Genomic DNA, 13,654 nt, shown 5'->3' with positions numbered 1-13,654 from the left:
TTGTAAATTCATTCTAATATACTCTTACTTGAAATTTTCCATTCTAGAAGACAAAACAAAAGTAAGCTATGAACTGCTCAAAACAATGATTTCTAATCTAAGTTTAAGTTTAAAATCAGACATATTAGACAGCTGATATCTACACTGCAAGTATTGATTACAATCAACATGCCTGTTACAGAGGGGACTCGACATTGCTCACTCCCTCCTGAATGGCAGAAGAATACAGTTGTGTGACAATAGCAGATGACTGTCCCAGTAGATGCCGACCAGGCTAGTTGGTACCAAAGTCCATTTTGGATGAATTACATGAGTTCAACAGGAAGATTAAAAGGAGCTTGAAATGCCTTTAGTCCATAAATACAAGAAAAGAAACTCAAAAGGACATCGGAAGTTTGACTCCATAAAAATACTAAGACACAATTCTAACATAAGTCAAAATTCTAACATGTCAAAAATGTCATTACAAAAATGTAAGAAGTATGTCACAAATGGAATGTATGTTAAATGCATAGGCAAAAGATGACAATCTGTCTTAAAAATAGGCAAAGATATAAACGATAATTCTTAGGAAGTGGTTTTGGCCATCATCCATGAAAAACCTGAACCTTACTAATGATCAAATAAATAAAGATAAAACAATGAGGTAACACTTTTCCCCCATCAGTCTAGAAAATATCTAATTATAACAATGAAAAGAGAGTAACCAGGCATTACATCACATCTTGCAGAAAGAGGCTACCTATGGCAGTGCTTCTGAGAGATAATTCACCAGTATCTTTAATGCCTTCAGTATTCCAAGCCTAGAAACATTTTTCTGAGGAAATGATCAGAAATACACAGACTTCTAAGAATGTTCATGATTTTTCCAAAAGAGCAAGAAATTTAGAAATGACCTAAATGTCCACTGAAAAAGGATAGGAGAATTTATGGTTTGTTCATAACATGTGATAAAGTTCAGCCCCGAAAATTTTTACAGTGAAAGTGATTTTATGACATAGGCTTATAAATGAGCTCAGAAACTACAAAATTAAAAATATAGGAAGAACAACGTGTCTGGATAGAAGAGGAGTCACATAGAAGAGATTCAGAGAAGGTCAACCCCAGTAACCCAAGTAACTGGAAGCAGGGAAGGGGTAGACACCCTGATAGAGAAAATCATTTTGAAAGAAAACACTGTTAGAGCAAACAAAACATCTGGATAGGAGTTAAAAAGAGGGGAAGTGGTCCACCAGGCCAGTCTGCAGGGCCCTCAGCCTCACCCATCCCAGGAATGACCATCTTGAAAACTTCCCCAGACCCCAGAGAGAACGAAGGAGTTTGGCAAAGACGAGCTTCCCAGGGTAGACTCGGGATACATGGGCCTCTTTACCCCATCCTTCCCTCTCTGAACACTGAGAATGCTGAAACCCTGCAGCATCCTCACCGGCACCCAACAAGGGCAGGGAACGCTCCCTCCTCTTCTGCCTGACCTCGGACAGTGAGATGATAAATGAACAGCAACTGCTGCTTTTGCCTGGAGGCACTATGTATATCGGGCCCATTTAAGTCCCAACTAAGTACCCCGGCCACACCTGATTCACTGCTGGGAGCTTCAAGTTGGTCCCAGTGCCAACCAGGACCTCCACCTTGCATGCAGGGCTAACATTAGTTCCCTTGAGTTGTGCCTGGCACCCCAAGATCATTTGAATCCCCACCCAGTGCTCACTGCCCCACTGCCAGCTCCAGACCCACCAGAGATTATCTGACATGCAGCCCCAGTCTGGGGCAGCCTGGGTGCCCACAGGAAGCCTCAGTCTCTATGAGTCTTTACCTGGTACCTTGGGCCTGCGGGAGGCCCCACTCAGTCCCGTGCCCCCTGGAGCTCTGCCTCATACTCAGCACTGGGTAAAGGTCCACCTGATTTGCCTGGCACCCTGAGACCACATGAGACTCCATCCCATGCTCGGCACACTTCTTGGGCCCCCAGAAATCTCCTTATGGAGATTCCATTTAGTGCCTGGGACTGGCAAGAGCCTCTATCTGGTGTTTTGAGCTGGTCCCATGGACATGGGAATATCCATCCGGTATTTAGTACTGGTCCCCAACTGGCTAGTTCCATGCCAACAGCCCCAAGCCTGCTCGAGTCTTCACCCCAATTCCAAGGCCCCACCCTCGTGTCAAGCCTGTGTCACGGCTTGGGAAACTGGCACAGACAGGGGATTATAGTTGAGGGACCCCCTAAACAGAGAGATCACCACACAAGCCCACAGGCAATAAAGAGGGGCAGAGAGGAGTCTGACCTGGGGGATTAAAGACTGCAAGCTCCAAACAAAACAAAACACTATTCTGGAACTAGAGATCTTCTCTTTTTCTCCCCGCCACCTTTTTTTTTTTTTGACCCTTTGTTTTTCTCCTTTATTGGTATTTTTAATTTTATTTGCTGGAGTTTGGAGTTTTATCACCCATTTTCTTGTTTCCCCCTCTTAAATATTTGTTTTATTGGTTGGATTAGTTCCCTCTTTCCCTCTCTCTCTCTCTTCTTTTCTTGCTCCCTTTTAATTTGTTTCCTTAGTCTTTTTTTCTTCTAGCTTAATCTCTATTCTTTATCTTTTACCTAGTTGGTTTTCTGTTACTGTTCTCTAATACTAATTTTCTTTTGTTTGTTAATAGAATCTTTTATTTGTTTTACCACTTTCTTCCTATCTTCTTTTTTTTTTTTTTTTGGTTTTTCTCCGGTACTGGGAACTGAACTCACGACCTTGCGCTTGCCAGGCAGGCGCTTTTGCCACTGAGCTAAATCCCCAGCCCCTATATCTTCTTAATTTAATGATTAATTACTTAATTTTTCAAATTCTATTTTTTTATGACCCCATTCTTGTACCACTATCCTTACTAGTATAACTATTAACACTTATAAATCTATAGAAGGTGAATTGTACCTTATTACAGTTAAAGACTATCCTACTGTTAATGGAGGTAAAATTGCTTTATTTAGTAGCTATTTACTGCATATTGATATCTGGTTTGTATTAGAGTTTGTAATATAACTATAGATCTTATTTCTATGGTTAAAGGAGATACAGTGTTAGTTATTACAGTTTGTCATTATCCAGTTTGTATTTGATGCAATTGTTGCTAATTTTACTAATTTAACCAAGGTGACATAGTTGTTGCTCTCAACAGTGGATTTCAAACCAAGACTGATTAGAAGAGACAAAGAAGGTTAAGGGAACAAATCATAAATATATATGCACCAAATACTAGCACACACAACTTTATAAAGCAAACACTAATAGACGTGAAAAGGGTGAGGTCACAATGGATTCTACAGAAATCCAGGAGATAATTAGTAACTATTTTGAAAACATGTACTTTCATAAAATGGAAGATTCAGAAGAAATGGGTAGATTCCTAGATACATATGAACTATCAAGCTGAAGCAAGAAGACATAAAAATTCTGAATAATCCAATATCAGTCAATGAAATTGAAGAAGTAATTAATAAAATTACAGACTAAGAAAAGCTGAGGTCCTGAAGGATTCACTGTCGAATTCTATAAGAACTTTAGAGATGATCTAATGCCACTACTCATCAAACATTTAATGAAGTTGAAAGGGAAGCAATCGTCTCAGAATCATTCCTGGAAGCAAGCATTACCCTGATACCAAAATCAGAAAAGGACCCAACCAAAAAAGAGAGCTATAGGCCAATATCTTTAATGAACATACATGCAGAAATCCTCAGTAATATACTAGAAAACAGAATGCAGCAAATCACCAAAAAAACAAAACAAAACAACAACAACAAAAAACTATATGCTGACCAAGTAAACTTCATTCCAGGGATGCAGGGATGGTTCAACATATGCAAATAGATATATGTAATACACACATTAACAGAAGCAAGGACAAAAACCAATAGATGCAGAATAAGCATTTGACAAAATCCAACAACCATTCATGATAAAAACCCTGAAGAAAACTGGAACAGAAGGTCTTTATCTCAATCTGATAAAAGCTAACTATGACAAATGGCCAACATCATACTAAACAGAGAAAAGCTGAAAGCTTTCACACTAAAATCTGGATCAAGACAAAGATACCTACTACCACCGCTCCTGTTCAATATAGCTCTTAAACTATTAACCAGAGTAATTTGAAAAGACAAAGAAATTTTTAAAATGGATAGAATATGATACAAATAGGAAGGGAGAGTTAAATTATCATTACCTTCTGATGACATGATCCTCTACACAGAAATCCTCAAAAACTCCTCCAAAATATTCCTACATTAACACAATTTGGTAGCATAGCAGGATACAAAGTCACCACTCAAAAATCAATAGCATTCTTGTACACAAATAACAAACTCACCAAGAGAGAAATTAGGGAAACAATACCATTCACAATGGCATCAAGAAAAACAAAGTACTTAGAAATTAACCTAACCAAAGAAGTGAAAGATTTCTACAATGAAAACTATAGTACTCTGAAAAAAGGAATTGAACAGGATATTAGAAAATGGAAAGATGATCCATTCCTGGATAAGAAGAACAAATACAGTGAAAATGGCTATTTTTCCACAAATGTTATACAGATTTCATGTAATCCCAAAATACCAATAGCATTCCTCATAGAACTAGAGAAAACAGTCCTAAAATTCATGTGGAACCAGAAGAGACCTAGGATAGCAAAAGCAATTCTGGGCAATGAGGAAAGGCAGGGGGCATCACAATCCCCAGACTTCAAATTATACTACAAAGCTACAGTGATTTTAAAAAAGCATGGTATTGGCAAAAGCAAACAAACCAGGGGAACAGAATAGAAGATGCAGAAACAACTCCAGGTACTATTAGCTATTTTATTTTTGACAAAGAGGCCAAATACTTCACTGGAAGAAAGACAGGCTCTTTAACAAATGGTGCTGGAAAAACTGGCTAATCACATTCCAAAGATTGAATCTGGACCCATAGCTCTCACCATGCACTAAACTAAAATTGAAATGGGTCAAAGATCTAAAATTTAAAACAGAAATGCTTAATCTGCTAGAAGACAGAATAAGTAAAACTCCTGAAGGCATGGGTGCATGCAAAGATTTTATGAACAAAACTCTAGTTGCACAAGAAATTTTACAAAGAATCAACAAATTGAATCACATCAAATTAAAAAGCTTCCATACAGCAAAGGAAACCACCAACAAAGTGAAGAAATAACCTACAAAATGGGACAAAATTTTTGCCAGCAACTTCTCAGAGGACTAATATCTAGAATATATAAAGAACTCAAAAAATTAAGACTCCCTCCTCCACCAGATTTAAAGACCCAACCCAAATATGGGCATCTGAAATGAATAGACACTTCTCAAATGAAGAAATACAAACAGCCAATAAATGCATGAAAAAAAATGCTCAGTATACCTGGCCATTCAAAAATGCAAGTTAAAACAACACAAGATTCCATCTCACCCAGAAAGAATGGCTATCATCAAGAAATCAACCAATAACAAGTGCTAGCATAGCTGCAGGAAAAAGGAACCCTTCTCTATTGTTAGTGGGAGTGTAAGTTGGTATAACCACAATGGCAACCAGCATGGAGATTCCTCAAAAACCTAAAACTAGAGGTTTCACTTGACCCATCTATTCTCCTTGTAGGTATCTTCTCTAAAAAGTTGAAGTCATCACACAACAATGATACAAGCACACCCATGTTCATAGCAGCACAATTCGAAATACCTAAACCTTGGAAACAGCCCAGATGCCCATCAATAGATGAATGGATAAAGAAAATGTGCATTTATATACAAGGAAATACTATTCCACCACGGAGAAGTATAAACTTAGTACAATTAAGGTAAATGGGTGCACCTCAAGACCATAATCTTAAGTGAAATAAATCAGATACACATGTTTAAAAATCACATTATTTCTCATGTGTAAAAAACCCAGAGTATAAATAAAGAGCAAAACAGAAGATAGATATTAGGAAGTAAGAAGAGTTTTTTCAACTTGGAAGAGATGGGGAGGGGGAAGAGGGCAGGAAGGAAGGGAAAGGGATTTAAAGAAAAAAGAAGGAGAAAGTGGAAATAGAACTCTTGCAGATAGGGATGAGAGGAAGGGTTGGAAGGAGGGGAGGGGAAGGGAAGGGGGCAAAAAGAAATTTAAGAAGTGTACATGTACAAATCCTGCATGATGAATGGATGAATGTGATCACTATGTACTGCAAACATGTACTAATAAAATAAATAAATAAAAAGCAATTATTTTCCTGTCAAAAATAAAAGTATAAAGTAATCCTGGATGGATGGATGGATAGATAGATAGATAGATAGATAGATAGATAGATAGATAGATAGATAGATAGACAAGTAGAGAGATAGAGAGATTCAGTTAGAAGGTAACTGGGGGAGGCTGTACAAAATGGTAAGAGGCACTGGCTAAAGTGGTTATCATTTGGTGATCACTGTAAGATGATTTAAATGTTCTTTTTATCTTCCTTCATTTTACATAGTACAAAGTTCTTTCTAACTTCAGAATAAAGAAACAACATCTGAGGACTGTAATGCATGGGGTGACCCTTCTTAGCCCTGTCTCATCCCTGGTTATCTCTCTAAGTAGCTTCAAGTAATCTGTTGGTGTTAGAGGCCAGGACCCAAGTTTGCTGAAAGAATAATGTCCCTTCTTTTTATCGTGGATAACAAGGTACACTTGAGAGGCTGGGATCTAGCTCAGCAGCATACCACCTGCCTAGCAAGCACAAGGTCCTGAATTCAATTCCCAGTACAAAAAAGGAAAAATAAAACAAGGTACACTTGTAATGTTAAAATATGAGTATAGTGTCATAAATGCTAATCTTAGATGCCATTATTCTTTTAGGATCCGTTTATGACCAGGTTTAATCCCCACAATAGCAAGCCTTAAGACAGTGTAAAAACAACGATTCAATAAAATTCAGATTTTTCAGTTCCCAGTCAGCCTTATTGCTGATGATTTTTTGTAGGCAGAGGCTCCCTTTCTGCTCTTGTGACAACCACAAAGACTACTCTGCCCAGAAGCCTACATCTGAACTATGTTCTGGTGAAGCCCTTTGCACAGCAGAGGTGAAATCCCCAAATCAGTACAACCCGCATACTTATCTTTTTTTGTTGTTGATTGAAGTTGTCAATAATAACACCAATGAAGAGATTCAGCGTGAAGAATGAGCCAAAGATGATAAAAACTATGAAGTAAAGATACATGAGTGTATTTGCCTCAAATTGCACTCCATCCTGTTGGGGATTTTTTAATAAGAAAAAACACTTAGTGAAGAGAAGTTAATCCATTCTACTCCTTTACCTAGAAACAGCATTAACCACTCTACCTCCTTGTGACAGCCATGGTTGCTGTGGGCAGCCTTTTCCCTATTTCCCCTTATATAGTTTGAGTGGTACCCAGGGTGGGGAGTTGGGGTGGCTGGAGGCTGGGACTTTTCTTCTACACAATGGAGTTCCACTAAGAGATTTCAAGGGAAAGACGTGGCATGATCACATTTCTTTTTTGAAAATCTCTGGAGTGAACATTTATATACCATTGGTGGAATGTAAATTAGTATACCATGATGGAAAATAGTGTCCTTAAGAAAACTGAAAATGGAACCAGCATAGGATCCACCTCTCACATTTCTGGGTATATACCTCAAGGAAATGAGGTCAGCATACATAGAGAGGTATCTGCATACCCATATTTATCAAGGCTGTACTCACAATAGTCAAGACATGAAATCAGACTAAGTACATATCAACAGATGAATGGATAGAGAAAATATGATATTTATACACACTGGAGGATTACTCCATCATAAAGAAGAATGAAATCCTGTCATTTGCAGGAAAATAGATGGAACTGAAAGACATCATTTTAAATGAAATAAGCCAGACACCAGAGGACAAGTATTACATATTTTCTCGCATTTATGTAAACAAATATCAAAACAAAACAACAGCCAAAACAAAGATGACCTAAAAATAGAAAACAGAGCATTAGAGTCTTGATAGGGGGCCAAAGAGGAAGGTAGATGGAGGAAAGGAAGGTAAAAGGGGGTACATGATTAAGACATGGTATATACATATGCTGATATTAAAAGGTCATAGCGAAACCCATTAATTTGTACAATTAATATGTGTTAACAGTTACAATAATAATAGAAAAAAGGAAAGTATCATGTGTGTCTACATGGATATATAATCAGAAGGAAACATACTGAAGACAGGTCACCAGAGAAGGTGCATATTGACCTAGGGCAGAGGTGATTAAACTACCAAGCATTGTTGAACAACTGCACCCTTTATAGAGCCCATGTCATATTCTATCTGTGCTTATTATGTCCTTTCACTCTTGAATTCCTAGTGCCTGGGATATCCTCTAATCTGTTGATTTTCAGTATATGCTAGATGCATGAATAAATGAATGAATGGTCAATTGGGCTTCAGAGTAGACAGTAGACTGACTCCAACCAAGTTCTTCAGGTCACTATGTGCCAAAAGTATCTGAGATCTCTTTCATCCAAATTTTTTATGTTTTTTTTAAAAATATATATTTTTATTTCTAATTGGCACATTGTAATACACATTTATGGGAGCACAGTGTGACATTTAAATACATATATATAATGTGCAATGATCAAATCAGCATAATTGGTATACCCACAACCTCAGACATTTATCATTTCTTTTTTGAGTTCTGAGAACTTTCAAAATCTCTACTAGCTATTTTGAAATAATTAATGGTTGTCAACCACAGTTATTCTGCTGTGCTATAGAATATTAGAAGATATTCCTCTTATCCAATTTCACTTCTGTACATTAACCATTTTCTCTCCATCCTTCTTTCCCAGGCTCTGGTAACCACTATTCTCTTATCTACTTCTGTGAGAACAACCTTTTAGCTTCTGCATATAAATGAGAGCATGCAATATATGTCTTTTTGTCCCTGACTTATTTTATTGAATATAATGTTCTTCAGTTTCATCTATGTTGCAAATGACAGAATTTCATTAATTTTTATGTCTGAATAATCTCCTTTTGTGTTTATCTATCACATATTCTTTATCCATTCATCTGCTGGTAGACACTTGGATTGATTCCACATTTTGGCTACTGTGAATAGTTCTGAAAAAAAACATGCAAGTGAGGATGCGTCTTTGACATCCTGATTTCAACTTCTTTGGCTATGTACCATACTAGGTAGCTGGTCCACATGGTAGTTATATTTCTACTTTTTTGAGTAATCTCCACACTATTTTTCATAATGGATGTACTAGTTTACATTCCCACCATTGGTGTACAAGATTTGCCCTCTGTTTGTGTCCTCAACAGCATTTGATGTTTTGTTTTATTTTATTTTGTTTTGATAATAGGTATTCTAACTTGGGTAAGATAATCTCAGTGTGATTTTGATTTGCATTTCTCTGATGATTAATAATGTTGAGTATTTTTTCATGCATTTGTTGGTCATTTGCATATCCTCTCGTGAGAAATGTCTATTCAGGTCATCTGCTCATTTTAAAGTTGGACTATTTTTTGTTGTTGCTAAGTTGCTTGAGTTCCTTATAGATTCTGGATTTAAACCCTTGGTGGATGAATAGTTTGCACATATTATCACCTTTATGCATTTGGAGATAGATGGTGAGATGATTTCCCTTTCTTCTTCCTAATCGCATTTAAAAACTATAGCTCTGAGTGTTCACAGTTCTGTAATCTTTGGAATGTATTTATGATATTTGTTATTCAGTACCCACAATTTGCACACTCTATGGCTCTGAGCAGCTCTCCTCCCTTTTAACCCTCAATTTTCCCAGCTGGCAAAGAGAAAATAGGCTAGATTGTTTAATACTCTTCAAACTAATAGACTCCATGATTATTTTTTCTTTAACTGAAATTCAGCAGCTGGCAATCGCCAGAATGTCCTCTAGGGAAACTGGAGCCATAGGAAGGTCTCTCTTGCTCAGATTTAACCCAGTATTAAGGGTTTCTCACAGTCTAAAACAGGTAGGCTCTGAAATTTGCTTTCTTCCTATCTATCCATTTGGAAGAGATGAGAGGAAAATCAACTTTCCTATGATTCTATTGCTTCTGGCTCTATCTCTTACATGAATGTTTTTTTCCTCATTCATCACAGAGAAAGAACACCGGACTTACAGAATATTGGGGTGTCAGATTCTCACTGGAGAATGCATTAGAACCCTATTTATCAAGCAGTGATATTTCATAATTTTGTCCCAAGGGACAAGGCAGAGGAACCCTGGCTGGTAGAACTATAATGCAGGCAAGTTTTGGGCTGCCCATGTACTCATGATATCTCTGATTTGAACCTAACATTGTAGAACACAGTGTAACATAGACTCACTTTTGTGGAATCAACAGCTGCATGCATAATGTCCAACCAGCCCTTATATGTTGCCTACAACAGAAGCAGAGAAATATGGACTCAGGTGTAGGCTTGCCATCAGTGAGCATGTGCTATACAAAGGCTGCCAGGCCCAGTAGGCAAATGTCAATATAATGGTGCCCATCATGCTAGGAAGGAATACCCACATAAAAAAACATAGAGCCAGGTGTGGTTGTGCACACTTATAATCCCAGCTTCTCAGAAGGCAGAGGCAGGAAGATTGAGAGTTTGAGATCAGTCTCAAATTTATCAGTTTAGCTAGTCCCTGTTTCAAAAATAAAAATTAAAACTGGCTGGGAATATAGCTCCAGGGTGAAGGCCCTGAATTCAATCCCTAGTACCACAAACCAAAACCAAAAGAAGGAGATTTAGGGATTGGTACATTGGATTATTTTCCCCTCTTAATTTGTACTAAACAAAAAGTTTTAAAAAACAAAAACAAACCTGAAAGTTTGCTAGAGAATCTGAGCCCCAATCACAGGAAAGATGAGACCCTTTCCTGATACCACATCTGTCTGCATGACCTGTCCAAGACCCGGCTATAAGGAACATAAGAGGCAGAGACCTGCCGAGATTACCAGGCTTATGTAAAGGCAACATGGCATGGAATTTATTGTGCCTGGGTGCAGGCAGACAGAGAGCATAAAGACCGTCTGTAGGGAACAAAGAGAAGTGGCCCCTTTTATAGGGATTGAAAGAAGACAAGGGACATTAGGTAGGAGGATTTTAATAAACATCTGTGATCAAAGTTCTCTGGCAGTCTTGCATCTCAGGTGGCCTCTAGAAGTCCAAGGACTTGCAAAATTTTTTGTCCTATCTTATTCCCTTTATGACTTTCTGTGTTTGCTTATGACAGCCCCCCTGGTGCTGAGCTGAGTCCCCAATGAGAATAGTGCCTCTGCTGGTAAACAGGTTAAAGGCGAGGAGAGTCAGATCAGATTCGAGCATTACACAGGTTGCTGTGGTTTCAGTGAGGAATTGTTCACCATGGCCTGGACTTCAGGCTCTGCTCCTATCTGCCTGGAGCTCTGGAGAGCATGCAAAGCACCACAGAATATAGGGGAATTGGAAGATCCATAAAGGGCATCACTAGGGGTTTGGGGCTCAATGGCCAACAAAATTTGAGATGTTCAGTGAAAAACTATCTCAGAAGGCACTGCTTCCCACATGAGGATTTGATTCTATTAGCTTAATTTTACTACCTGAGAAATAATTTAAGATTTTTGCTAGTTTTCTCCTCTCAGAGTGAAAAACATACTGATAGCACTTACCACTTGCAGCAGAGCGAGGTAAGCCATCCCCACATGGTCAAAGTTGACGTTCAGGGGGCGCCAGGTGTAATTTTCACCAGGACAGTTGTCATCTTTTGCAATTTGGGTACTATTTACATTTCCAAACTTTCCAGCAAAGAAGTTTACTCCCAGAATACAAAATATGAGCCAGAAAATGAGGCCAACGAGCAAAACATTCACAATGGCAGGTATGGCACCTATGAGAGCATTGACCACCACCTTAAGGAAACAAACCAGAAGAAAAACTTCACAGGTGAGTAGGACTTACCAAGATCTTGATCACCCCAGGAGGATCCAGCTGACACGCTGGGCTGGATTTCTTGAAATTCTCTCTTTACTCTGTCTTTATTCACTATACCCTATCCCCCTCCCCACGGCGAGTCCTGCTGTCAGCTCCACCTGTCACTGAGAAGGACCTGAGCAGCATCCTATGAGGACTCAGGAGATACCTGCTCTAGGATTCTTAAGGGGTTGGGCGGGAAGAACCCTAGGAAAAGCTTAGCAAAGGAAGGAAAAACCCAACCTGGAAGCAGTCAGTCTGCCTTTCTGTTAGGGGGATCTCCTCTACCCATCCACTGTACCTTCATTCCTTCAAATCGAGACAGGGCTCGAAGAGGCCTCAGTGCCCGCAGGGTCCGGAATGCTTTCCAGCTCCCTTTGTTCGCGACACTGACCACAGAGACCTGGGGGAGGAGAAACCGACTGTGAGCCCCGCAGAACCAGCGCTAGGGCTTGAGAGGCCGAGCCCTGCAGCAAGCCAGACCCCGAGAGAGGGAGAGGCCACTGCTCTCTTTGTCTGGCAACTCTAGTCCATAAAAGTTGGAAAGATTCAATGAAATTTTGTTTAATGAAAGACCAGGAAAAAATCCGAGAAACTAATGTGAGTTAAAGGAAACCACACAGTGATATGTGGAATGGGATTGTGAATTGATCCTGGATTGGGGTCAGCAGAAAGAATTAGTCATAAGGAATCTTGTGACAACTGACAAAATTTGAAAATGGCTGTGGATTTTAGTATAGAACTAATGTTAAATTTCCTAACTTGATCATTGTATTCTAATTATAAGAGACAATGCTCTTATTAGGAAATACATACTGAAATGTTTAGCAGTAAAGTACATGATGCTTACAGTTTAATCTAAGAGAGAGAGAGAGAGAACATGAGAACAATAAGCAGATGGGAGATGGAAGATATCTTACTAACTGGTGAAACTGAGGAGATGAGGAGTTATACTATGTCTTACAACTTTTCCATTAGTTTGAAATGATATCAAAATAAAAAAGTTACAAAGAAAAAATAACTTTTTAGCTAATATTTCTCCTTACTCACATCCTTCCTTTCTGGGAAATAAAATGCATTTTTCTCTTGCAAACACTTCTTCCTAGTGGGATAGGATTGAGGTTTGGGAAGCTATACCAAGTACACCAAGAGAAACCCTAACAGTATGCTGAGCCCAGTGGCCTCTCTACAGATCTTCAGTATCTCTTCTGTGGAGTCTCAGGCTTCATCTTGGAAGAAGAGTAGCTCGGTTGGCCAGAAGATGAATTATGATAGTCTTGAAATGGTCACTGTCGAAGTTCACTATTATCCAAAACATTCCCCACTAATCCTGTCAGCTTCAATGTAGTAGTAACATATTTGCAAATTAAGAGAAATTAAGAGAATATGACAGACTCTAACAAGATTTTAAACATTTATAATCAATTTAAAATGTTCTTAGTTATCATGGTTTTTCACATAGACATTTTTCTGGTCATAGAATTGCTTGCTGTAAGAGTATTCCGGGCATTTCTCACAAACACTCTCCCTGCTTATCCCTAGCCAGAGGGAAAAGGATGATAAGGCTTATTTTTCATTCATCACTCTGCTCTGCTTTTGAGATTCATCGTGTACATTCTTACAGTTTGCCCTTCTCAACTGTTGTAGGATATTACAGCATATGAATAATTGTGTTTTAT

At 38.5% G+C, this 13,654-nt stretch overlaps 1 protein-coding gene across 2 annotated transcripts in view; it reads right to left on the bottom strand.

The window, feature by feature from the left end:
* Scn11a (sodium channel, voltage gated, type XI alpha subunit) overlaps nucleotides 1-13,654 on the bottom strand; it is a 191,791-nt gene that overhangs the window by 17,051 nt on the left and 161,086 nt on the right. For both annotated transcript variants that reach the window (XM_013515079.1, XM_013515078.1), the window contains 4 exons: nucleotides 12,277-12,378; nucleotides 11,675-11,914; nucleotides 10,362-10,415; nucleotides 7,115-7,246 (listed from right to left, as the gene is read on the bottom strand). In XM_013515079.1, the coding sequence (XP_013370533.1) occupies nucleotides 7,115-7,246; nucleotides 10,362-10,415; nucleotides 11,675-11,914; nucleotides 12,277-12,378 (528 nt within the window). The remainder of the gene's footprint in view (nucleotides 1-7,114; nucleotides 7,247-10,361; nucleotides 10,416-11,674; nucleotides 11,915-12,276; nucleotides 12,379-13,654) is intronic.

The sequence above is a fragment of the Chinchilla lanigera genome, unplaced genomic scaffold, assembly GCF_000276665.1.
Source record: "Chinchilla lanigera isolate Chin_1 unplaced genomic scaffold, ChiLan1.0 scaffold00026, whole genome shotgun sequence".
NCBI lineage: Eukaryota > Metazoa > Chordata > Mammalia > Rodentia > Chinchillidae > Chinchilla > Chinchilla lanigera.
This window is presented reverse-complemented; position numbering and strand designations above follow the sequence as displayed.